A 24,326-nucleotide genomic window follows, 5' to 3' on the forward strand; every position below is an offset into this window, starting at 1 on the left:
GTGTGAAAGAGGCTAATGAATGATCGCCCAATAGCTGCTGAAATACCGGATAATTTGTTCCTTGTCACCGTGACTGTTCTCTTGCGTTCTGATTTTCTGTCGCAGGCGTGTGATCTCCACATCGATGCTTCTGGGACTCTGATCAACCTGCTGGCGCTCAGGACACAGCTCTCGGGCTTTGGCTTCACAATCCTGCGCACACAGAGCATTTACACACCACTCAACAAGCAGAGAGTAGCTTGAATGCAAATGCACACATTCTCTTATCACAGGTGATTTTAAATATTATGATAATGATAGAAAAGAATGGAGTGAATACCTGCAAGTCTTCCTCTTGGAGGGACAAATCTTCCTTCATGGACTGAATGTTGTTCTGATGATCCTTGAGTTTCTTCTCCAAGGTCTTCATGGTTTGATCAAGTTTGTTGCAAACAGTTTCTGCCTTCACTTGCTCCTCCTGTTAATGAAAATCTTTATATATTCTGCAAACTACTGATGACATTTTTTTAAATTACAGTATAATGAAAAATGATCAGAATAACAAAAAAGAGGGCATTTTTTTCAGACATTTATACAGTATCATATTTTTAACATCATTATACAAATGTTTACACCTCAGAAGAGTTAGGAAGATGATATTAGTTTGAAAAATCTTTGGAACTTGGAACTGGACTTGGAACCCTAATGAAAACATTTGTTATTTTGGCTGTCAATCATTCATTCATTCATTCATTCATTCATTCATTCATTCATCTTCGGCTTAGTCTATTTATTCATCAGAAATCACCACCTTTTCGTCTACTCTTCCCCTTTTCTGTTTTTTTTTTCTCTTCTCTTCTTCTATTTCTTTTCTTTTCTCTTCTACTTACTATTATTATTATTATTATTATTATTATTATTATTATTATCTTTATTATTATTATTATTATTATTATTAATATTATCTTATCTGGCCTCTTCCTGATTTCCCAACCTCCCCTCACCTTCTCACTATCATCTATAATTGTATTGCTTTTACTTTTGTTATCATTATTATTATTATTATTACTACTGTTCTGACTTGTCCTCCTGTTATCTCCTCATTATCATTATTATTAGCATTTCTACCATTGTCATTATTCAGGTTGTTGTAGTAGAAGAAGTAGTAGTAGTAGTCATTGTAGTAGTAACGATTGTAGTTGAAGTTGGGATTATTGAAGTAGTAGTTGTAGTGGTTTCTGTAGTAGTAGATGTCGTTGGTATAGTGGTAAAGTAGTAAAGGTGTTGTTGTAGTAGTCGTTGTCGGTGTAGTAGTATCAGAAGTAGTAGATGTTGTGGTAGCAGTGATTGCTGTAGTAGTAGTAGACGTTGTTGTAGTAGTATCAGCTGTAGTAGATGTTGAAGTAGTAGAAGATGTTGTTGTAGTAGACGCTGTAGTAGTATACGTTGTTGTAGCAGACGCTGTTGTAGTTTCAGTAGTAGTAGTCATTGTTGTTGTAGTATCAGTAGTAGTAGTCATTGTTGTAGTAGTATCAGTAGTAGTAGTCATTGTTGTAGTAGTATCAGTAGTAGTAGTCATTGTTGTAGTAGTATCAGTAGTAGTAGTCATTGTTGTAGTAGTATCAGTAGTAGTAGTCGTTGTTGTAGTATCAGTAGTAGTAGTCATTGTTGTAGTAGTATCAGTAGTAGTAGTCATTGTTGTTGTAGTATCAGTAGTAGTAGACATTATAGTCGTAGTCGTGGTTGTGGCTGTAGTAGCGGCAGTAGTTGTAATATTAGTAACTTTCTGTAGTAGTTGGTGTAGTACTTGTGATTTATTATTATTGTTGTTGTCAGTTATTATTACTGTTGTCTTTTTTTTCTTTTTACTGTCATTATTACTATCATACAAGCATTGTTGTCACTCCTTGCCACTGACTGCTTTCTTTTTGTCTTATTTATATCTATGATACTTGCTTCATTTATTGACTGTTATTGTCCCTTATGTATGTACTCTGACCTGTCCACCAAGCTACCTTTACATGCACACGCACACACACAGACACACACACAGACAGACACACACACACACACACACACACACACACACACACACAGACACGCACCCACCAGTACCTGACTATATTGTTGTTTTTGTTTTTTTGTTGTTGTTTTTGTTGATGTTTCATTGTCTTTATATATGTATGATCCCAATTTGTGTACCTTTTTGCATATTCTAATAAAAAAATTATAATAATAAATAAAAATTAAAAAAAGTAAGAAATCACCACAGCAGAAAGAAGCGCCAACTCTTCCAGCATATGTTTTCCACAGCGGATGCCATTCAAGCTGCAACTCAGTACTGGGAAACACCCATACACTCTCATTCACATACACTACGGCCAATTTAGTTTATTCAATTCACCTATGAATTTTGGACTATGGGGGAAAACCGGAGCACCCGGAGGAAACCCATGTCAACACGGGGAGAACATTCAAACTCTCCACAGAAATACCAACTGGCCCAGTCGGGACTCAAACCAGCAACCTTCTTGCTGTGGCGACAGTGCTAACCACTGAGCCACCGAGCTGCCCATAATCTGTGTCAGTAATACTAAAATAAGTGTGGTGTGATGATCTCTCACCTTCAGCTGTTCTGTCTCATCTGACAGTTTCTCCATTTTACTTTTCACATCTTTGAATTTCTGATTAACAACCAAGAGCCCTTTCTCATGTTTTCTGAGTTCATCTTCAGCCTCTTTCACGAATCTCTTCTCCAATTCGATCTTCTGCTCGTTCTCTTGTGCCTCTTCCTCCTGTACATTTATCAAATCACACAATTTAATCAATAAAATGATCAAAAGTAAGGTTGTAGTTTAATTAAATTCATAAACCTCACCAAAGAGCTGATGTCCTCATCCTGCGCCTCTTCAATGTTCTCAAGTTCTGTTATCGAAGCTTTAACCTTATTTATACTCTCCTAAAAAAGATCAAAAAGAAAAAATACATTTAAATCCAGCATTTCTTATGCAGATACGTTCAGATTCATAGGGTCCTATTTTACAGATCATAGTGCATGGTTTAGTACACACTCTTTTACAATTTTGTTAGTTTAAAGTCCGCATGAACCTGAAGACCGGACAATTTTTTCCCATATTGTGATGCAGTTCCTAGAGAAACAGAATATTAAATGAGAAAACAGTGGGTGTGGCTTATTTTTTTCTAATGCGAGCTGATTGGTTGTAGTAAAGTAGGCATTTCATTCAGAAAGATCAGGGAAAAGGTTTTTTTTAGAGGTTTTTCAACCTAACAGACTCCTCCTCCTCATCGTTCCTGTTTGTTGTCAAAACTGACAGTTGGAGGGGCGTGGTTAAGTATGTTAGCCACGCCCAAAACCTCAGACAGACCTAATCTGAGAATTGAACTGAAAAAACAAACAGGAAGTGCAGTGTCAGATTTAATTTAAATTAAATTTTGGATTACAAAGGCAAACTATTTTTTTTTTTAATGATATGCACAGCTGAATCGTTCACCTTAAAACTAGCAATGCGAGCTAACAAAATCAATATAGTTAGTTTTGAATTCATGTGTTCTTTAATGAAAGGAAAAACAGTTGGTGTGTCCAGCGCATGTTCCAAAAAGGTTGGTCCCGATTCTCCTAATAAGTAACGGGTGTGTTTTGGGCATAACATGCAATAGACCAATCAGAGTTAGAGATACTATAATTTGGGACATAGCAATTCTATTTCCAAATACTATTTAGGATGTAAAGTGCGCGAATTGGGACGCAACAACAGATTCATTCTCTGCCAGCAGGTGGCGCTTATGAACAGCAGTGATATAATAGCGTTTTCTTGGTTATTGTGGTAAACAAAGTAGCGCTACACCTATCATCTTTAAACGGGACCTCTTATACCCATTTTTACAAGATGTTATATAAGTCTCTGATGTCCCTAGAGTGTGTATGTGAACTTTCAGCTCAAAATACCTCACAGATAATGTTTTATAACTCTCTGAAACTGCCCCTTTTAGGCTTTGATCCTAATTGTGCCATTTTGGTTACTGTTGCTTTAAATTCTAATGAGATTGTGCCTTTTTCAAAAGAGGGCGGAGCTACAAATGCCTATATGTCAGCATAGTGGCAGATTCAAAAACAAGACTAATGTCCTATGCTGATGAGTGAGAGATGGTCACTAATGGGCGGAGCTTTTCCACTCAGAAGACCCGTACAAAGAGAGAATGTAAATCAAAGTGTTTCTGCAGAAAAAATTTAATTGTCCTTGTACAACAAAACTAAGTGCAAAGCAGACCACACAAGCAGACCATCTACAAGCAGAAAAAGCCTGTTAACTATTTTTAACTGTGTATGATAGGTAAAAATAGCTGTAGTCTGTGCATTTCGATACCTGATTCTTCTTGCAGGCCATGATAACACTACGCAACTTCTCCTCCATGAGCTGAATGTCCTCCTTCACAGAGCAGGAGTGAAGCTGGAAGCGTAAAAGCTGAGCCTGAATGTTCTCCAGCTCTCCGTTCACTAGACTGTAAATCAGGACAGAGGAGCACGTACAGTCAAGCCAAAAATTAATCAGACACCAGACATTGTTTTTGATATTCCTGTACTAGTGAATGCAGGACACTAAAGTCCAGGGGTCACCAACTCTGTTACTGGAGATCTACCTTCCTGCAGATTTCAGTTGACCAAACCCTGACCAAATACACCTGTCTGTAATTATCAACTGCTGCTTCAGGTGCTAATTAATTGATTCAGGTGTGTTTAATCAGGATTGAAGCTGAATTCTGCAGGAAGGTAGCTCTCCAGGAGCAGGGTTAGTGATAGCAGAACAAAGTAAACTGTTATATATTATATTCAAACATAAGTTGGGTCACTTTATGAACTTATGAGCTTAGTAAATGTTTTTACCAAACTTTCCAATTTTCATCAGCAAATGCTTCAGGCTTGGAAACTTATTTATAAGCATAATTTCTCACCACACAATTTTTAAATTTGGAACAACTGTAATATTTTACATAAGAGGAAATCTATATTCTTTAATAATTGGTTCAGTAATGGCGTGATATTAGTAAACCAGTTATTTGACAGTTTTGGCAATTTATTTACTTACTCTGATTTTATTGCAAGATATACTCTTCCCATATCTAAAAAAGAATTTAATATCATTTGTAAGGCCATTTCCTCTGAAATCTGTGTGCTTTTTAGAAATAATAATAATAATTCATTGATTTCCGCTTGTTCCCTTAGTCCTGTTTCTTCTGTTGTTGGATCTATTTGTTTCTCCACTAAAAAATCCAATCATAAAATCAGATCTTTATTTTTAGACCTGGTCATCTCAAATCTTTCTTCTATTTCTTATTGGAACAACCTCGTTGATGATATTAAATGGTCGTATGTCTGGTCACTCCCCCAGAAATTTTTTTTAACAAATAAAATTAAAGAAATTTCTTTTAAAATTATTCACAGGTTTTATCCAGTTAAACAATTTTTACAAAAATTCAAAAATGATATTGACATCTCTTGCTCTTTCTGTGAGACTTCTTCTGAATCTGTTGCTCACTTGTTTTGGGAGTGTCCCTTTGTTAAATCGCTTTGGTCTGATGTTAATTCTCTAATTGTCCAAAACGTTTGTGGTGATTTTTCTTTAACCTATAAACATGTTTTTGTGGGGTTTTATAATAAAGGAAAACACTTCCATAATTCATCTTTTTGCATAAACCTCATTTTATTTATTGGAAAGTTTTTTATACACAAATGCAAATATACTCAATGTAAGCCAAATTTTTTATTTTTTAAACGAGAACTGATACTTTATTTAAAAACCATTACAGACTCTCACAACAAGAAAGCTATTAAAACTTATAAAACATGTGCTTTATTTAATATTCTGCAATAATTTGTTTTATGTCATGTGCCCTCAAGTATTTTTCCCTTTTTTTTAGTTTTTTGTTTGTTTCATTTTCTTTTTCGTTGTCTTTCTGTGCTTTACCTATATTATATTTGTTATAAAATTCTTATAATTCTCTTGTCCCAATAAGTAATATTTCTATTGATTGTACCATATTTCTTTTAGTTCTGTATTTGATGTAATGCACTGTTATTATTGCAAGAAAAAAAAAATGTTTTTACTAAATGTAAATGCAAACCATTTCCCAATCAAAGTATACGGTTGCCAAATTAGTGCATTAAAAGACCAAACTACCAAATAATATTTGTCAAGAGGACATCTGCTTTATGCAAAAAAAAGTTTAAAAAAAGAAAAAAAAAGTGCGGATACTAGCCAATCATGTTTGTGCAGCACCAGAAAATAGCAGCACGTCAAAATGGAGAAGTTTATTATTACCACTGTCGCTTTAAATTCAAATGAGATTGTGCTCTTTTAAAAAGAGGGTGGAGCTACAAATGTGTCAGCATAGTGGCAGCAAAGAGCTTAGAATGACCAAGAGGCGACACGCAATTGAACGTTCCATTGCAACAGCAGCGCCCAATAACAGCCACGGATTCTGCCATTTTGGAGTGAAAGCGGTCGGCCGTTCATTGGATCTTATTGCTGGCGCGATGGCAAGCAACTGCTTTGTTTGTTATTTATTTATTTAAAAAGCGCATTAAAGCTGAGATACAACCTGAAAGACGACAATACAGTACTTACGATTACAATCATCAGCAGTTTTAATAGTTTAATTTACAGACTTATAATATGCTGTTGTTCTATTGGAATTTTCATTCCAAAATGGCTGCGGCGCCATCTACTGGCTGTTTACCAAATCGCACTAGAGTGTCGCCTCTTGGTGATTCTACGCTCTTTAGTGGCAGATTCAAAAACAAGACTGACCCTATGCTAATGAGGGAGAGATTGTCACTAATGGGCGGGGCTTTCCCTTCTCTGATGACACGTACAAAGGGAGAATGTCTATTAAAGTGTTTCTGCAGTTTCTGCAGTTTTTATCAAGTGTGATTATAACAAATAAAATGAATACATTTTTACCATTAGAAGCTGGTTATATTACAAACTGCTGCCACACAACTGTGTTTAAACCCCTTATAAAACAACAGGTCTCCTTTAAAGGTGTTTGATTTTTTTGAATAACTGTCCTGTATATTCAAATTTGCCTCATACATAACTGGTGTTTATGTGGAAAATGCTCAACATTAGCATGCTCCAGGAAAACTACTAGTGGCAGATGCTGCTTCATGTTGGTGAAGTTTACACTTGCCTTATTTCTGCTTCTGGGTCTCCACCAAGATATTTGACCAGAACTTCATGCTCAGGGGTGTAATAGCGATTAGTGAAAACCTGATCACCATCTGCAGTGAAGGCCTCGCGGCAATTCTTTGGCGGTCTCGAGCCCTGCATGACCTTCCTGGCACGAGCTTTTTCCTGTTTTAAATCAAATCATTTTCTTGAAAAGTAAATTTAGAAAAAAATCTATTTATATTTATATAAAATTATATATAAATACATATTATATATGCTTTTATATACTAACATTAAATAATATTTATAATATTTTATTATTTATTAATTATTATAAACCTGCATTGACTTTATAATGAACAAAATAGCTTAAAAAGGAGTCCCATTTTTGTGTCTGCAACATATTAAATTTATTAATTATATAAAATAAAACAACTGTACAAAATAACTGTATAAATAACTGTAAATAAATTCTGACCCTACTTAGTGAAATATACATTTTTGGTGATCATACTAGGTTTTGTTATACTTACTTCATTTTTAAAAACTTTTTGCTGACAAATGGGTAAATTCTAGTAGTTTGAATGACAAAACAAACATTTTAGATGACTTGTTGTCTTAATATGCATGACAATATTTTGGTGTATACAAACTATTGTTCCGCTGAATTAAATTTTAGTGGCTTCTACAGCAAATCCTGGTAAAAATGTATAATAGACTTGGAATAGAAAAAAAATAAGCTGGAATTAAAAATGAAAACTCCTTTTGGACCCATATATGTATCCAAAATCAAACATAGGTGAAGGCAAAATAAATAGCCCTCCTGTGAAATTGTAATTATTTTTTAAATATTTCCCAAGCAGTTTAAGATTGTAAACAAAATATGTATTTATTATGTAATATTAATGTTAAGCCTTTAATAGTCACTTTAAGCTGAATACTAGTATCTTGCAAAAAGAACAAGTAAAATATTATGTACTGCCATCATGGCAAAGATAACAAAAATCAGTTATTAGAAGTTAACTATTAAACTATTATATTCAAAAATGTGTTGTAAAATCTTCTCTCTGCTAAACAGCGCTTTGGAAATACTTAAAAAAGAACAAATTTCACAGAAGGGCTAATAATTTTGCCTTTAACTGCATATCATGATGAATCTACAAGGAAAACTGCTTATGTATTATCATAGTTACTGTAGATGACTTACTCTGATGACCAGAATGCTCTCAATGCTCCTCATGTCAATCAGACAGTTTGCTACGACTGGGTTCTCGATATTGAGGCAGTCCAGCACTGATGGAAACTCAGGATGATGAACTCCACTGACAACAAAACACATCAAAATAATATTTACAGTTCCTACACAAGACTCCAGAATCTTCAGTTTCAGAGCATTTCTGAAATGTCTTACCGGCCTTGAAGATTATAAACATGGTCAGTGAATGGACACACCATTATCTGAGGCCTGTTGCCTCTGTAGAAATATGGCGACATTAATCCCTGAAGGACTTTTTCATCCTTGTAATTGTCACAGCAAAAGCTTTTCAAAAAAAATCCTAAGCAACACTCTACAGCCAAGGTTAAAGTGGGATCCTTTAGACTTATGCATGCGCCTAATGAAGAAGAAAAAACAATTAACAAAGGCAAGTTATGATTTGTTTCTGGTTTGTTAAGGCTAATTCACATGGCACAGATCTAAGGCAATAAAACAAGTGTGTCTGAGTATGTTGGATCAGTGTGTTTCCCCTGTCTGTGTGTGTTGTCATTGGTCAGAGTTTGCTTTCACCTGACTGAACAGGTTCAATCTGCGTTTGTGGAAAAAGACTGACCAGAGACCAAACAAGCTTCATGTACATGTACATGTCTTTTTAGCCCTGAGAATGATAATTTAATTATTTCTTTTATGCCGTGTGAGCAAGGACTGTGTTGGTGTTTGTTGGCATTTGTCTGTGCCATGTGAATTGGTCTTAAAGGAATACTCTACTTTTTTAAACCCATTTTAGACTCATTTTAGAGTTGAGTTTTACTATTTTTTGATCCATTCAGCCAATCTCCAGGTGTGGTGAGTATTTTTAGCTTAGCATAGATCATTGAATCGGATTAGACCATTAGCATATTGATTGAAAATTTCAAACAGGAGTTTTGATCATTTTCCTGTTTAAAGATTGACTCTACTCTAGTTACATTGTGTAATAAGACCAATGGAACATGAAAAGTTGCTATATTCTGGGTCGCAATGACGAGATGCTAATGGTCCAATCTGATTCAATGATTTATGCTATGCTATATGTGCTCCTGCCAGACCCACCTTCCCTTTTTTTAAAGTAGCTTATTGTACAGCTCCCTTAGAATTAAAGAGTTGATTTGTACCATCTTTGAATCCATTCAGTCAATCTCCAGGTCTGGCAAGAGAATTTTAGCTTAGCATAGATCATTAAATTGGATTAGACCATTAGCATCTCCTTTAAAAATTTCAAAATAAGAGTTTCGACAATTTTCCTGCTTAAAGCTCGACTCTTCTGTGGTTACATCGTGTAATAAGACCAATGGAAAATAAAAAGTTGATATTTTCTAGGTCGCTATGGTAAGATGCTAAAGGTCTAATCTGATTTAATAATTTATGCTAAGCTAAGCTAAATGTACTCCCACCAGACCCCACTCCACTCTTTTTAAACGTAGGCTCAATTTACAGCTCTCCTATAGTCAAAGAGTTGAGTTTTACCATTTTTGAATCCATTCAGTCGATCTCCGGGTCTGGCAGGAACATTTTTAGCTTTGCATAGATCAATGAATTGGATTAGACTAATAGCATCTCATTTACAAATAAAAAAAATGGTCCTGTTTAAAGCTTGACTCATCTGTAGTTACATTGTGTAATAAGACCAATGGAAAATTTAAAGTTGAAATTTTCTAGGTTGCTATGATGAAATGCTAATGGTCCAATCCAACTCAACAATTTATGCTAAAATAAGCTAAGCTAAAAGCGTTCCTGCCAGACCCCACTCCACAAAGTAGGCTTATTTTACAGCTCTGAGTTTTATTAAGTTAATCTTCGGGTCTGGCAGGAGCATTTTTAGCTTAGCATAAATCATTGAATTAGAGTAGACCATTACCATCTGACTTAAAAATATAGAAAAACAGTTTATTATATTCCTGTTTTACGCTCGACTCTTCTGTAGTTACATTGTGTACTAAGACCGACGGAAAATGAAAAGTTGCTATTTTCTAGGTCGCTAATGTTAATGCTAATGGTCTAATTCGATTCAATGATTTATGCTAAGCTAAGCTAAGCTAAAAGTGCTCCGGCCAGGCCCAGAGTTCAGCTGAAGGGATTTAAAAAATGATAAAAACCTCACCTATCGGTCCTACGGGTTTCTTCTTGAATCGCCCCTGAGCGAAGGCTTTGTTGATGGACTCCAACAATTCTGGCATGTGATCACCAAACCGTCTCAGTCTGTTAGATCTGCTGGCCATCAGCTGCTTTTTTCTCTTCGATTTGCACTCCAGAGAGGCTTTGATGTTCTTTTCTTCCATGCTAAAAAAAAAAGAAGAACATTTGATTTAAAAATGTAGAATTATGAATACAGCAAAAATAAATATCACCTGTGGATGGTTCAGTTCTTATTATCATATTTTTTCAGTCATATTTTAGGTTTAACAGACTTCGCCACAGTTTACTTTATTTTAATTTTGCAAGCTCGGTTCAATTAAAAAAAAAAAGATTTTTTTAAAAATGATAATTCACACAAAAATGTTATTCTGTTATCATTTGTTTTCAGTAAGTATAAAGTAATATTTACTGAAAATGTCAGTTTTTTTTCCAGCATTCTGCACAATATCTTGTTTTGTGTTCAACAGAAGAAAGAAATTCATAAACGTTTAGAACCACTTTAGTGTTAACTATCCCTTTAAGATATCATATTTTAACCCCCTATTATGGTTAATGTGTTTCATTATAGTCCAGCTAAAGTAAACGTACTTTAATGTACTAAACATGAGCTTCATTCAATATACAGAGGGGGGAAATAAGTATTGAACATGTCACCGTTTTTTTCAGAAAACATATTTTTAAAGGTGCTGTTGACTTGAAAAGATGTTGGTAACAACCATATATCCATATATCAATATACCAATATATCCATATATGGAAACAAAACTAATTAGTTTACATTACAGTTGTGTAATAAAATCAAAGGAAAAAGTATTAAAAACACGATGAAGGCCCCATGCAGAAAGGCAGTGAAAGCCCAGACAGCAGCTGAAATCTCTCAGTAGTTCTTCAGCAACCCTTTGCCCTTCCTCAGTGTAAATGAATATCAACTGCTTTAGTCCAACATCTACATTAGCAGGAGGATGAAGATGAAACCAGGGTGGACATTTCAGCAAGACAATGATCCAAAACACAGCCAAGAAAACTCTCTAATGCTTTACAAGAAAGAAAATCAAGCTGTAGAATGGCCCAACCAATCACCTAACTTCAATCCAATAGAAAATACAAAATAAATCTCAGATTTCATACACGAGACTCACAGAACCATCAAGATTTTTACACCCTGTTGAAGTCTGTGAAAAACTCACACCTGAGTGATGCATGTGACTTCATTCTCCATATGAGAGGCGTCTTTAAGCTGCCATCACCAAAAAAGCCTTTTATATAGTGTATTGAATACATTTCAATAGTTCAGTATTTTCTCCTTGTACCATTTCATTGTTATTACACATAACTCATTCTCCTGATTTTTTAGTTTTATTTTTATGTTTGTATTGTTTGGGTTTTTACTAAAATCTGCTTCCATGTCAACAGCTCCTTCAGAAATATTATTCCCAAGAAAAAACATGACATGTTTAAAGCTTATTTCCCCCACGGTACCTTTCATAATTTTCCTCAATTAAAAGTTGCATACAAAATAAAGGTGTTCACCTGAGCTTATCGTATTCCTCTCTTCCTTTATGCAGAGCTTGTTGTCTGTCCTTAATCTCTTGATTCAGAGCTCTGGACTCTGTCTCCAGCTTTTCCAGCTGGTTTTTCAAGGCAGATATTTTTTTTAGATGCTGCATGTGCTCGGCCTCCTGGCGATTTCTGCTGCTGCTAAAATAGTGACATTAGTCAATTACTTTGGCTAATTGACTCCTGTAGATGCATGTGCAAATAAATCACAGTTGCAAAAAAAAATCTCCAAAGCAAATTATTTTGATGTTAAATAACACATAAAGAACAGCCTAAAATGAAAGTTGTTCCCTCAATAAATAGACTCACCCATGACTTATTTTGTGAATTCTCTCCTGAAGAAGACATTGCTCCTTTTTTAACTGTTTCAATTTATTCTCAGCGCGGAAGTAAACCACCTGAAAAACTGGCACTCTAAAAACCTATACAAACTCTTGAGAAATCAACAAAAACCCTGTTCAAAACTTAAAGGAGCAGCTCACCCATAAATTAAAGCAATGTAATCAATCATTCTACTGTGCATTAGCATAACTATCTTGAATGACAAGAATCACAGGAGCAAACAAACAACTTGCATGAAATTAGCTATATTGTAAGGGCTGCACAATATATAGATATATAAGTGTATGCAATATACGTATTGCAGACATCTGGTAAAAATGAAACGTATTTTATGTGCCAACTTGCCAAGCATGTGTGTGTCGCATGCATACTGTAGGTTGTTTATCCAAATTATACCAATCAGATGTTTATTTCCCAACCAATAGTGTTTTCAAAAGCACGGATTGACCAGCGCTCACTCACTTCCCTAAATCCAACTGACAAGTAGGGTGAAGCTGCAGGCTAGGAGACCCAACTGCTCAGACCTGCACGCTCACACCAGCACTTTCAGACCTATAATTTTCTCAGACAGTGCCACCTGCTGTTGGGTCGGGTGAAGCGGCAGGTCAGACCAGCGGTTTTGAGACAGTCCTCACTGTAGCCTGCAGCTTGATGACATACTGGACTAGGTCACAGTAGCATGGGCATTACCATTAGTGGGCGGTACAATGTCTGATTACAGCGTGGACATCTCGGCACTTTCAAGCATGTAGTAACATAGGACACGTGACCCTAACCCTAACGATTGGTCTGGAAGTGCTGGCCAGAGCGTGCAGGTCTGAGTGAGCAGATGGGTCTCTGGGCCTGCAGCTTCATAATGGGGGCGGGGGGTGTGGGGTGGGGGGCGGGGGTGGGGGTGGGTCAGGTATTATTTATTCAACTGAATCTGGTTGTTTTAACCGAAATTATGCAGTAATATATTTTCCTGTTAATTCCTATATATTCCCATTAATTCTCATTAGTTTTCAGCCTTGAAAATTCCCGGAATTTTGCAACCTTAATCTGAATAAAGAATATCTACTTAGGTCTTCAGTCAGTCAAAAGTTTTAGCCTGGGGGGAATGGTGTCACCTCACAGCAAGAAGGTCGCTGGTTCGAGTCCCGGCTGAGCCAGTTGGCATTTCTGTGTGAAGTTTGCATGTTCTCCCTGTGTTGGCGTGGGTTTCCTCCGTGTGCTCCGGTTTCCCCCACAGTTCAAACACATGCGCTATAGTTGAACTGAATAAGCAAAATTGGCCGTAGTGCATGAATGTGTGTGTGAACGCGAGAGTGTATGGGTGTTTCCCATTACTGGGTTGCGGCTGGAAGGGCATCCGTTGTGTAAAACATTTGCCAGAATAGTTGGAGGTTTATTCTGCTGTGGCGACCCCTGATAAATAGGGGACTAAGCTGAAGGAAAATGAATGAATGAATGTTTTAGCCTGAATTAATTTAATAAGATCCTCAAAATACCAATGATCTTTTTATTGTAATACCATTACATAAATGAACTGTTTTTAAAAGTGGATAATAAAATTGCATTTCTCCAGAGAAATGTTATATTGCAAAAAAATGTTGGTCTCGCAATCCTCAACCTCAATATTGCATATAGATTAGATTAGATATAACAAACGTATCCAAGTATTGTGCAGCCCTACTATATTATTATTGTCTTATATATTGTATTATTGTCTTTTAGGAGTATTATTTACTGAAAAGGCCCAAGTGCTCTTCAGAATATCTGTTTTTTAAGAAAAACAAAAGGGAGTGAAATATTTATTTTTGGGTGAAATGTTCCTTTAAGAATAACAGTAACAAACAAGCGACTGTTGCTCAGCTGTTATTGTTTAACGAATGTTTAGCCTAACTGTTGATGTCATCATATATATATATATATATATATATATATATATATATATATATATATATATATATATATATATATATATATATATATATATATATACAGTGCTCGGAATAAATGAGTGCACCCCTCACAGATCTCTTTTAAATTGATATTTTCTACAGAATGCCTTACAATAATATAATTGTGTATATACATTAGATTAGGTAATAACAAAGCAAAAACTGGAACTAATCTAACAAAAATAAATATACATAATAATATACATTAAATATACATAATATCACAGGCCAGAATTAATATGTTGGGGAAAAATATTCAATAAAATTTTTATAAACAGAAGAAATCAAGAAAAACATAAAAGATAAAACATTTTGTAGTTAATAATTTAGCTATAACTTTGAATTTAAATGTATTATATTTATATTTCTAAAGGCTTTAGATGACCAAACACTTATTTTAATGAAAAAAAAAGCTTAATAAAACGTTTTGTTTAAATGCAGCAAAAATGCTTGGTTATATTCACTGACAAATGGAGATAACAAAAGGGGTGTACTGATTTATGCTGAGCACAGAATATATATATATATATATATATATATATATATATATATATATATATATATATATATATACATATACATATACATATATATATATATATATATATATATATATATATAGCTTAACATTAATTGCATGTGAACTCAATTTCTGAGTATCATAAAAAATAGAAAGCAGAGACATCTCACCTCCTGGCTTTTCTGTGCTTTTGTTTTGACTTTAATTTCCTCCTTCATTTTCCGGCTCTCCTCTGTGAGCTGTTGCTGCTCCTCTCGAAGCGTACAAAGATGTTTCTGGTTGTCCTGCAATTTCTTCTCAGCAACAGCAACTTTGTTCTTAAAAACAAAAAGATTAGTTGACAACTAATGTTTATGGGGTCAAAGTTGAGACATCTCATTTTGGTGTCTGCACAAAACTGAACGTAAAATGTCAAAATACGGGTGAAACAATATTCCTTCCTCATTCAGTGTAACAGTTACATTTAACAGTTTTACAGTATTTAACACATTTACAGTATATAAGAATGGCTGCTTATTTTAACCTGTACTTTTTTAAATAAATGAGAAAAATATACTTCTTTGTGTACAATTTAACAGTGAGGGGCGACGCGGTGGCGCAGTAGGTAGTGCTGTCACCTCAAAGCAAAAAGGTCGCTGGTTCGAGCCTCGGCTGGGTCAGTTGGCGTTTCTGTGTGGAGTTTGCATGTTCTCCCCGTGTTCACGTGGGTTTCCTCCGGGTGCTCCGGTTTCCCCCAGTCCAAAGACATGCGGTACAGGAGAATTGGGTGGGTTAAATTGTCCGTAGTGTATGAGAGTGAATGAGTGTGTATGGACGTTTCCCAGAGATGGGTTGCAGCTGGAAGGGCATCAGCTGCGTAAAACATGTGCTGGATAAGTTGGCGGTTTATTCCGCTGTGGCGTACCCGGGTTAATAAAGGGACCAAGCCGAAAAGAAAATGAATGAACGAATTTAACAGTGGTGGGAAGAGGACTGAAAAAAATCATGCCCATTGTCGTTGATTTGACTGATGTAGCGTTTACATGGGTTAAAACAGGTTATTTTCTTACACTTCATTCAGAAGTATTTAACGTTTAATACACAAGGCTAAATATTTACTTCATTAAATTATTATAGATGAAGTTATAGAATTAGTTTTACATTTATTTACACCATGTTGACTAGTTTATGCTTAGCATGCACACGAAACCTGTGGTCACACTTCACTTTTCGCCCCATAGACTTCCATTCAAACACAAGAGAATGTGACAGACCGGAAATGCAAGCTTGTGCGACAATCCTACCATTTTTATATTGATTTCAGTGTTTTCATGCCTAAATAAAATGAAAGCACAGAACAGATTCACATTTAAGAGCAAGGGACGTTCCTTGGTGGTTCTGTGGTATGGTTTGCTTATAGCAGTGGTTCTCAAACTTTTAAACCCGCGACCCCCATTGTAAGATCGTCAAGAACTCGCGACCCCCCACTACCAAAGCATATACAAACAATAAAAATAGCTTTTTTTTAAGCTGTTCACAATATTTTAACTATATTTACTATAGATTACAGGGCTCGAAATTAACATTTTTGCTTGGTAACACTGGTGCTTTTAACTTTAAAAATGTAGACGCACCAGCCAAAATTTAGTGGCTCCCACCAATTATCGCACTGTTACTACAAGTTTTATAAACAGATTTGATGGATTTGAAAATCAACACTAATCAAAACTAACAAGCAAAAAAATATATATGCATGCGTGAGGAAAATATGTCTTAATGAAATCCCGTTATCACAAGAAAAGACATTTTTATAACATTATTGAGTGACCAAAAGATACACGGACGGATATCCCAAAAGATATCCCACAGACTTTACAGTGAATGCTAGTTATTTTCATAGCAGACTTGAAGCCAATGGAGGTCTTTTATCCACTCTTCAATAAGTATAGCTGGTGGAATAACATTCAGCACATGATCAGTAATCAGATGTGCCAATATTTGTAGCTTTAGGTGTTTCTAAGACAAAATCTGTCAGTGTTGTTTTCATTCTCTCGTCTTCAGCGCTTTACATTTTCGCGGTTGTAGCTCCTGTCATCTGAAGACAGGAGGCGTTGACTGAGTGATTGACAGCTGATTTTAACCAATCATTCGTGTTCAGTTCTTAGAGCAGTGGGCCAATAAGAAGAGCGCGAAGGCGGGGCAAGCGTTGAAGGCTTTGTTTACTGCGGCAAGTTGACATGACAACAGTTTTAAACTGTTCCTGAGCGCTGCGTTCCAAGTACAAAGATGCATTCTGCCCGAATGTGTCCTAAATACTTTATGAATCAGTAATATCTTTTTAAAAATCTGAAAATATTAGCTTTCACTTATAATACTGAAAAATATTTATTATAATCACTGAAAATTACACAATTTTTAAATAACTCTCGCGACCCCTTGAAATTATTCTGCGACCCCCGCAGGGGTCGCGACCCCCAGTTTGGGAACCACTGGCTTATATGGAGCATCGGCTCTTTGATGTCTATTGCCACCCTTCATAGAAAGATTGAAAATACAGGAGAAATACAGGAAAATACCTTTATGGGATGATAGCGGGATACAATTGTAAAATACTGGAGAATGTCTACTCATCTTGTGTACTCCCGCTCCTTTTCACAGCTCCATACGACAGAATTTTACATGCTCAAACTCTAGTGTGACCACGGCATTAGCCTACATCATTCCTTAAGTAGATGGTTTTCAAGTTACTAATAAAGAGAATGCTACTTCAGTCATGTTGTCGGAGTGTAAAAAATGACTAGTGGCACTTTAAACGGAGCTATTATGCAAAAATCACTTTTATAAGGGGTTTAAACACAGTTCTTGTGGGAACAGCATGTGATTATAGCTAGTCTCTAAAAGTAAAAATTTATTAATTATATTTGTTATAATCACACTTGATAAAAACAGTCTGCAGAAACACTTTGATTGACATTCTTCCTTTGTACGTGTCATCAGAGAGAGTAAACCCCGCCCATTAGTGACCGTCTCTTCCTCATTAGCGTAGGACGTTAGTCTTGTTTTTGAATCTGCCACTATGCTGACACATAGGCGTTTGTAGCTCCGCCCTCTTTTAAAAAGTACACAATCTTATTTGAATTTAAAGCGAGAGTCACCAAAACGGCACAATTAGGATCAAAGCCTAAAAGGAGCAGCTTCATAGAACTTTAAAACATTATCTGTGTGGTATTTTGAGCTGAAACTTCACAGACACACTCTAGGGACATCAGAGACTTATTTTGCAGCTTGTAAAAGGGAGCATAATAGGTCAAAAAAGTTCAACCATCAACATAAACAACTGATCATTCAGACCTGACAGAGCTGCAGCTTTTCTTCATTCTTACAATCAGCATCTTCTTTTTCGATTTGTTCCTTCAGCTGTTCGACTTGACTCTCTTTCTCTCTCACCTAAACAGAAACACGGTTTAACACAAGCGTGTCTGCAAGCGGCTTTTCACACATCTATTAAAATAGCTTACCAAAGACCACGCCATCTTCTTTTTCAGGTCCTCCAGAGTCTGTCTCATATCATCCAGAGACGACATGCGCTCATATCTTTCTTTCCTCTGCAAGAATAACTGCCTGAGATCTCTGAGACACTAAAAATAAAGATATAACCAATGTGTGATTTTTAGCACAGTTCACAATTGTGCTTTGAGGGTGAGTAAGTATGAGTAATGCTAACAGTGATGCTTGACTTTAGGGCTGTGCAATATGACGATATATACAGTCGAAGTCAGAATTATTAGCCCTCCTCAATTATTTTATTCCCCTAATTTCTGTTTAACAGAGAGAAGATTCTGTTCAACACATTTCTAAACTGGGGGCCACAGAATCTCATCTCTGTTATTCGCAGATGAATGTTGTTCTGTTGGCTTCATCGAACATCGACCTTCACCATGCACTGGGGTGGTTTGCTGCCAAGTGTGACGCGGCTAGGATGAGAATCAGCACCTCCAAGTCTGAGGCCATAGTGCTAGAGGCCAAAAAGGTGGCTTGTCATCTCCAGGTTGGAGGAAAGTCCTTACCCCAGGTGGAGGAGTTCAAGTATCTTGGTGTTTTGTTCACGAGAGAAGGAAGAATGAACCATGAGATTGACACAGATCGGTGCAGTGGCAGCAGTAATTCGGTCGATGTACCGGTTGTGGTAAAGAAGGAGCTGAGCCAAAAGGCAAAGCTCTCAATTCACCGGTCAATCTACGTTCCTACTCTCACCTATGGTCATTTGCAGGTTGTCAGGGCGCACATTTATAGATAGGGTGAGGAGCTCTGTCACCCAGGAGGAGCTCGGAGTAGAGCCGCTGCTCCTCCACATCGAGAGAAGTCAGCTGAGGTGACTCAGGCTTGATGCCTCCTTGACGCATACCTAGGGAGTTGTTCCAGGCATGTCCCACTTTGAGGAGGCCTCGGGGAAGCCCCAGGATATGCTGGGGGGACTATGTCTCTTGGCTGGCCTGGGAACGTCTCGGAATTCCCCCGGAAGAGCTGGAGGAAGTGTCTGATGAGAGGGAGGTCTGGGGTTCTCTCCTAAGACTGCTGCCCCCACGACCGGCCCCGGAAAAGCGGTTGAAATTGAATGAATGAATGAAGGAATGAATGATTGAACATTTCTAAGCATAATAGTTTTATTAACTCATTTCTAATAACAGATTTCTTTTATCTTTGTCATGATGACTGCACATGATTTTTGACTAGATACTTTTCAAGATACTAGTATTCAGCTTAAAGTGACATTTAAAGGCTTAACTAGGTTAATTAGATACATTAGGGTAATTACTAATGCTTTGCTTCTTAGACTTTACACACCTGAAACTTGCCTACAGCACTTATTCACTGTGGATCTTACAGTTGTGTAAATTGCTTCCTTGTCCTCATTTGTAAGTCGCTTTGGTAAAAGCATCTGCTAAATGACTAAATGTAAATGTAAATTAGGCAAATCATTGTATAACAGTGGTTTGTTCTGTAGACAATCGAAAATAAATATTACTTAAGGGGGCTAATAAGAATTAATATTATTAATTAAATTAATAATATTAATTAAACCTTAAAATGGTTTAAAAAAATTTAAAACTGCTTTTACTCTAGCCAAAATAAAACAAATAACACTTTCTCCAGAAGAAAAAATATTATAGGAAATACTGTGAAAAATTCTTATTTCATTAAATATCACTTGCAAAATATTTTTAAAAGAATAAATATTTTACATAAGCGCAAATAATTTTGCCCTCTCAACTGTATATAACTACAGATTGATTGAACTTACAGTTATGGTACTATAGCGATGTCCAATGGCCACTTACAGGAGAGATATCGGCATCTGTGACTTGTTATGCGATTGACATCAAGTTCTTCACAAACCCTTAATTTATCTTGATTTTTTAGAATGAATGATAAATACTCCTTATACCATTGCAGCACGGTCAACAGAAAGTTGGCCCGCTGCTCACCCGTTCCTCCAAACAAACAGAGAACCATGTACATTACAATATAAAAAACAGAAGTGATCACCTGTGAGCCTGTGACAGTGAATGGCCAATAAGCAATAAAAACAAATAATGCTCCTACTGGTACTATAATGTGATGTGCACTCACCAGCCACTTTGTTAGGTAACCTGTCCAACTGCTCATTAACATAAATTTCTAATCAGCCAATCACATGGCAGCAACTCAATGCAATTAGGCATGTAGATCAAGACGATCTGCTGCAGTTCAAACCGAGCATCAGAATGGGGAAGAAAGGTGATTTAAGGGACTTTGAACGTGGCATGGTTGTTGATGCCAGATGGGCTGGTCTGAGTATTTCAGAAACTGCTGATCTACTGGGATTTTCACACACCACCATCTCTAGGGTTTACAGAGAATGGTCTGAAAAAGAGGAAATATCCAGTGAGTGGCAATTCTGTGGGCGCAATTCTTGTTGATGTTAGAGGTCAGAGGAGAATGGCTGGATGGTTCCAGCGGATATTTTCTTGGCACACTTTGGGCCCATTGGTACCAATTGAGCATCGTGTCAACACCACAGCCTACCTGAGTATTGTTGCTGATAATATCCATCCCTATATGACCACAGTGTACTCATCTTCTGATGGCTACTTCCAGCAGGATAACGCGCCATGTCATAAAGCACGAGTCATCTCAGACTGGTTTCTTGAACATGACAATGAGTTCACTGTACTCAAATGTCCTCCACAGTCACCAGATCTCAATCCAATAAAGCACCTCAAAAAATCTGCAGCAACTGCGTAATGCTATCACGTCAATATGGACCAAATCTCTGAGGAATATTTCCAGTACCTTGTTGAATCTATGCCATGAAGGATTAAGGCAGTTCTGAAGGCAAAAGGGGTCCAACCCGGAACTAGTAAGGTGTACCTAATAAAGTGGCCGGTAAGTGGCAGGATATGAGATGACTTAAATTGTGATATGAGCTCTTTTGTCATATCGCCCAGCCCTATTTGACTTAAAAAATATATACTGTTGAATATTGAACTCAAATTTAATAAACAAACAGGCTCACCTCCTCTTGTCTTTCCACCTGGTCTCGTGTCACGGCTTTAGTCTGCTTGATGTGAATGTAGTCTCTTTTCATTTGCTCCAGAAGAGTAGCTTTCATGAAAAACTTTAGATAAAGTTAGTCAGTTAACTGTACCGCACCACTACAGCTATTGATGACATATGGAAAATAAATCACCCTGTATTTGTCCGCTTCACTTTTCGAATGCAGGAATTGTTTACTCATTTCTTGATTAAGAACAGACACGGGATTGTCAACCTTTGATTAAATCAGAAACAGAAATAAACGGACAACAGTTTTCTTTTTCATACAATAATATTTGTGCACAGTGCAATTTATAAGGTAATATTATGTATTTTAGTGATGTATTTTATAAACCGTCTATGAAAACCTCCTTTAGCTTTGCATTTTTAAACCTAAATAAAACGTAGGAGGTTTTTTTATTTTGTTAAAGGCATAGTTATCCCAAAAATATTTAATTCTGTCTTAATTTACTCATGTTTGCCTTGTTCCAAAGCAGTTTGAGTTTTTTTTTCTGTTGACCACAAAAGAAGATGTTTTGAGGAATGTAAGAAAACTGCAACCCTTGACTTCCATAGTATTTTTTTCTACTACGGATGTCAATGGTTCCTGGATTCCAACATTTTTCAAACTATCTTCTATTGTGTTCAACAGAAGAAAAAAAAAATAACTCGTTTGGAGTAAACGATGACAGAATATCAATTTTAGGTCAACTATTCAATTAGGTTCTGCACAGAAATCCCCCAAAAAAGTCTACAGATTCAGCCTGGCACAACAAAACCTAAAGGAACAAGCATGCTTTAGGTAGAATTTCATGAAAGACTTCACATCGTTTTTTACCTGGATGCCAAAATGGTCCAGTATTGCAGTCAACTCTTCCTTCTTAGTGGAAACCACATGCCCTAAAAATAAATCAAATTGAATGAATGTGTGAACTGGAAAGGAAGTCTTCTCTCTGATGTCACCCTAAGAGGAAATGATGCAATTACCTGCTTTATTCTTGATCTTACAAGTCCTGCATCCATCACTTGTGATCCGATGCTCAATGCAGATGCTGTCTCCATAAACGTCTCCTTTATATGGGTCATTTCCTCGGTTTTTTAATTTCACTTTAATGTCTGTAGAACTGCAAATGAAAACATCAGTCTTTACAAAAAACCATGAACTTGTGAAGATACAGTTAAGGTCAAAAATATCCGCTCTGCTGTGAATGTGTTTTCTTCTTCAAATATTTCCTAAATGATGTTTAACAGAGCAAGGAATTTTTCGCAGTATTTCCTATAATATTTTTTCTTCTGGAGAAAGTCTTATTTGTTTTGTTTCGGCTAGAATAAAAGCTGTTTTTTTTCCATTTTAAGGTCAATATTATTAGCCCCCTTAAGCAATATGTTTTTTTGACTGTCTACAGCAGTGGTTCCCAAAGTGGGGGACTCCTGGGGGGTCTGGGGACAATGAGGGGGGCTTGGTGATTTCCAAAAATCTAATTAATTTCATTAAACTATTAGAATTTGCATACTTTATCTATAACATACAAAAGAAAAAATAGTAGTAAATAGTTACATTGAAAACAACATGCAAATGAAATCCATCAGCCTTTCAATTTTTTTTGGCAACTTTATGGCACTCATGTAACCTAAAATATATATACAGGCCACAACTGAACATTGAGGATGGTCTCCAAGTGGCGTTCTTCAAAATTAAAGGATGAATAGACCTGGGCCTTTTGGTATGTGTTTTGTTGTGTGCAAGGTTTATATATTTAGAACCACCTCAGAGGATATTGAGGGTTGCGAGTCCCTGGCATTGAAATTTTGGGGGTTGCAGGCTAAAAATTTTGGGAAACCCTTGACTACAGAACAAAACATTGTTATACAATGATTTGCCTAATTAACCTAACTTACCTAATAAACCTAGTTAAGCCTTTAAATGTGACTTTAAGCTGAATAGAAGTGTCTTGAAAAATATCTAGTCAAATATTATGTGCTGTAATCATGACAAAGATAAAGAAATTATTAGAAATAATTTATTAAACTATTGTTTAGAAATGTGTTGAAAAAATCTTCTTTCCGTTTAACAGAATTGGGGGGAAAAATTCAATAAGGCTAATAATTCTGACTTCAACTAAATATTATTGAATCTTTCTGAATGAATATATACTTACGTCTCTCCGTATTTCACAAAACCTTTCAAAGATGTTCCTCTATTTGTTGTGGTTGCTTTTCCACCGAGACCCACTATAAGAGCTGTCAGAATGGCACTTTTCCCAGCTTAGAGTGATAACAAGAAATCACAAACAGAAAAAACCCACAATAAAACAACACTGTTAATATATATATTATATATATATATATATATATATATATATATATATATATATATATATATATATTATATATATATATATATATATATATATAGGACATTTTTATGAGCGGTTCTCAGAAACATTTAGAACAATAAATCTTAATATTTAGTGATAAAATGGGGGGTGACATGGTGGCGCAGTCGGTAGTGCTGTGGCCTCACAGCAAGAAGATCGCTGGTTCGAGTCTCGGCATGTTCTCCCCGTGTTCGCATGGGTTTCCTCCGGGTGCTTCAGTTTCCCCCACACTTCAAAGACATGTTGTACAGGTGAATTGGGTAAACTAATTTGTCCGTAGTGTATAAGTGTGAGTGAGTGTGCATGGATGTTTCCCAGAGATGGGTTGCAGCTGGAAAGGCATCCGCTGTGTAAAACATATGCTGAATAAGTTGGCGGTTCATTCCGCTGTGGGGACCCAAGACTAATAAAGGGACTAAGCTGAAAAGAAAATGAATGAATGAATGAGTGTTGAAAATTTAATGAAATGTT

At 36.2% G+C, this 24,326-nt stretch overlaps 1 protein-coding gene across 1 annotated transcript in view; it reads right to left on the minus strand.

The window, feature by feature from the left end:
- Positions 1-23,742, minus strand: part of LOC130220422 (structural maintenance of chromosomes protein 6-like) — a gene marked incomplete at both ends in the record, with an annotated part of 30,070 nt that extends 6,328 nt beyond the window's left edge. Inside the window, 19 exons of the mRNA XM_056452712.1 lie at positions 47-192; positions 320-457; positions 2,604-2,774; positions 2,858-2,938; positions 4,365-4,500; positions 7,189-7,352; positions 8,377-8,491; positions 8,581-8,782; positions 10,526-10,704; positions 12,091-12,258; positions 12,427-12,515; positions 15,093-15,239; positions 18,253-18,348; positions 18,420-18,539; positions 21,458-21,559; positions 21,632-21,712; positions 22,316-22,377; positions 22,465-22,601; positions 23,637-23,742. Of these exons, the coding sequence (XP_056308687.1) occupies positions 47-192; positions 320-457; positions 2,604-2,774; positions 2,858-2,938; positions 4,365-4,500; positions 7,189-7,352; positions 8,377-8,491; positions 8,581-8,782; positions 10,526-10,704; positions 12,091-12,258; positions 12,427-12,515; positions 15,093-15,239; positions 18,253-18,348; positions 18,420-18,539; positions 21,458-21,559; positions 21,632-21,712; positions 22,316-22,377; positions 22,465-22,601; positions 23,637-23,742 (2,440 nt within the window). The remainder of the gene's footprint in view (positions 1-46; positions 193-319; positions 458-2,603; positions 2,775-2,857; positions 2,939-4,364; positions 4,501-7,188; positions 7,353-8,376; positions 8,492-8,580; positions 8,783-10,525; positions 10,705-12,090; positions 12,259-12,426; positions 12,516-15,092; positions 15,240-18,252; positions 18,349-18,419; positions 18,540-21,457; positions 21,560-21,631; positions 21,713-22,315; positions 22,378-22,464; positions 22,602-23,636) is intronic.
- Positions 23,743-24,326: the final 584 nt, after the last annotated feature.

Source organism: Danio aesculapii, unplaced genomic scaffold, assembly GCF_903798145.1.
Source record: "Danio aesculapii unplaced genomic scaffold, fDanAes4.1, whole genome shotgun sequence".
Classification (NCBI taxonomy): Eukaryota; Metazoa; Chordata; class Actinopteri; order Cypriniformes; family Danionidae; genus Danio; species Danio aesculapii.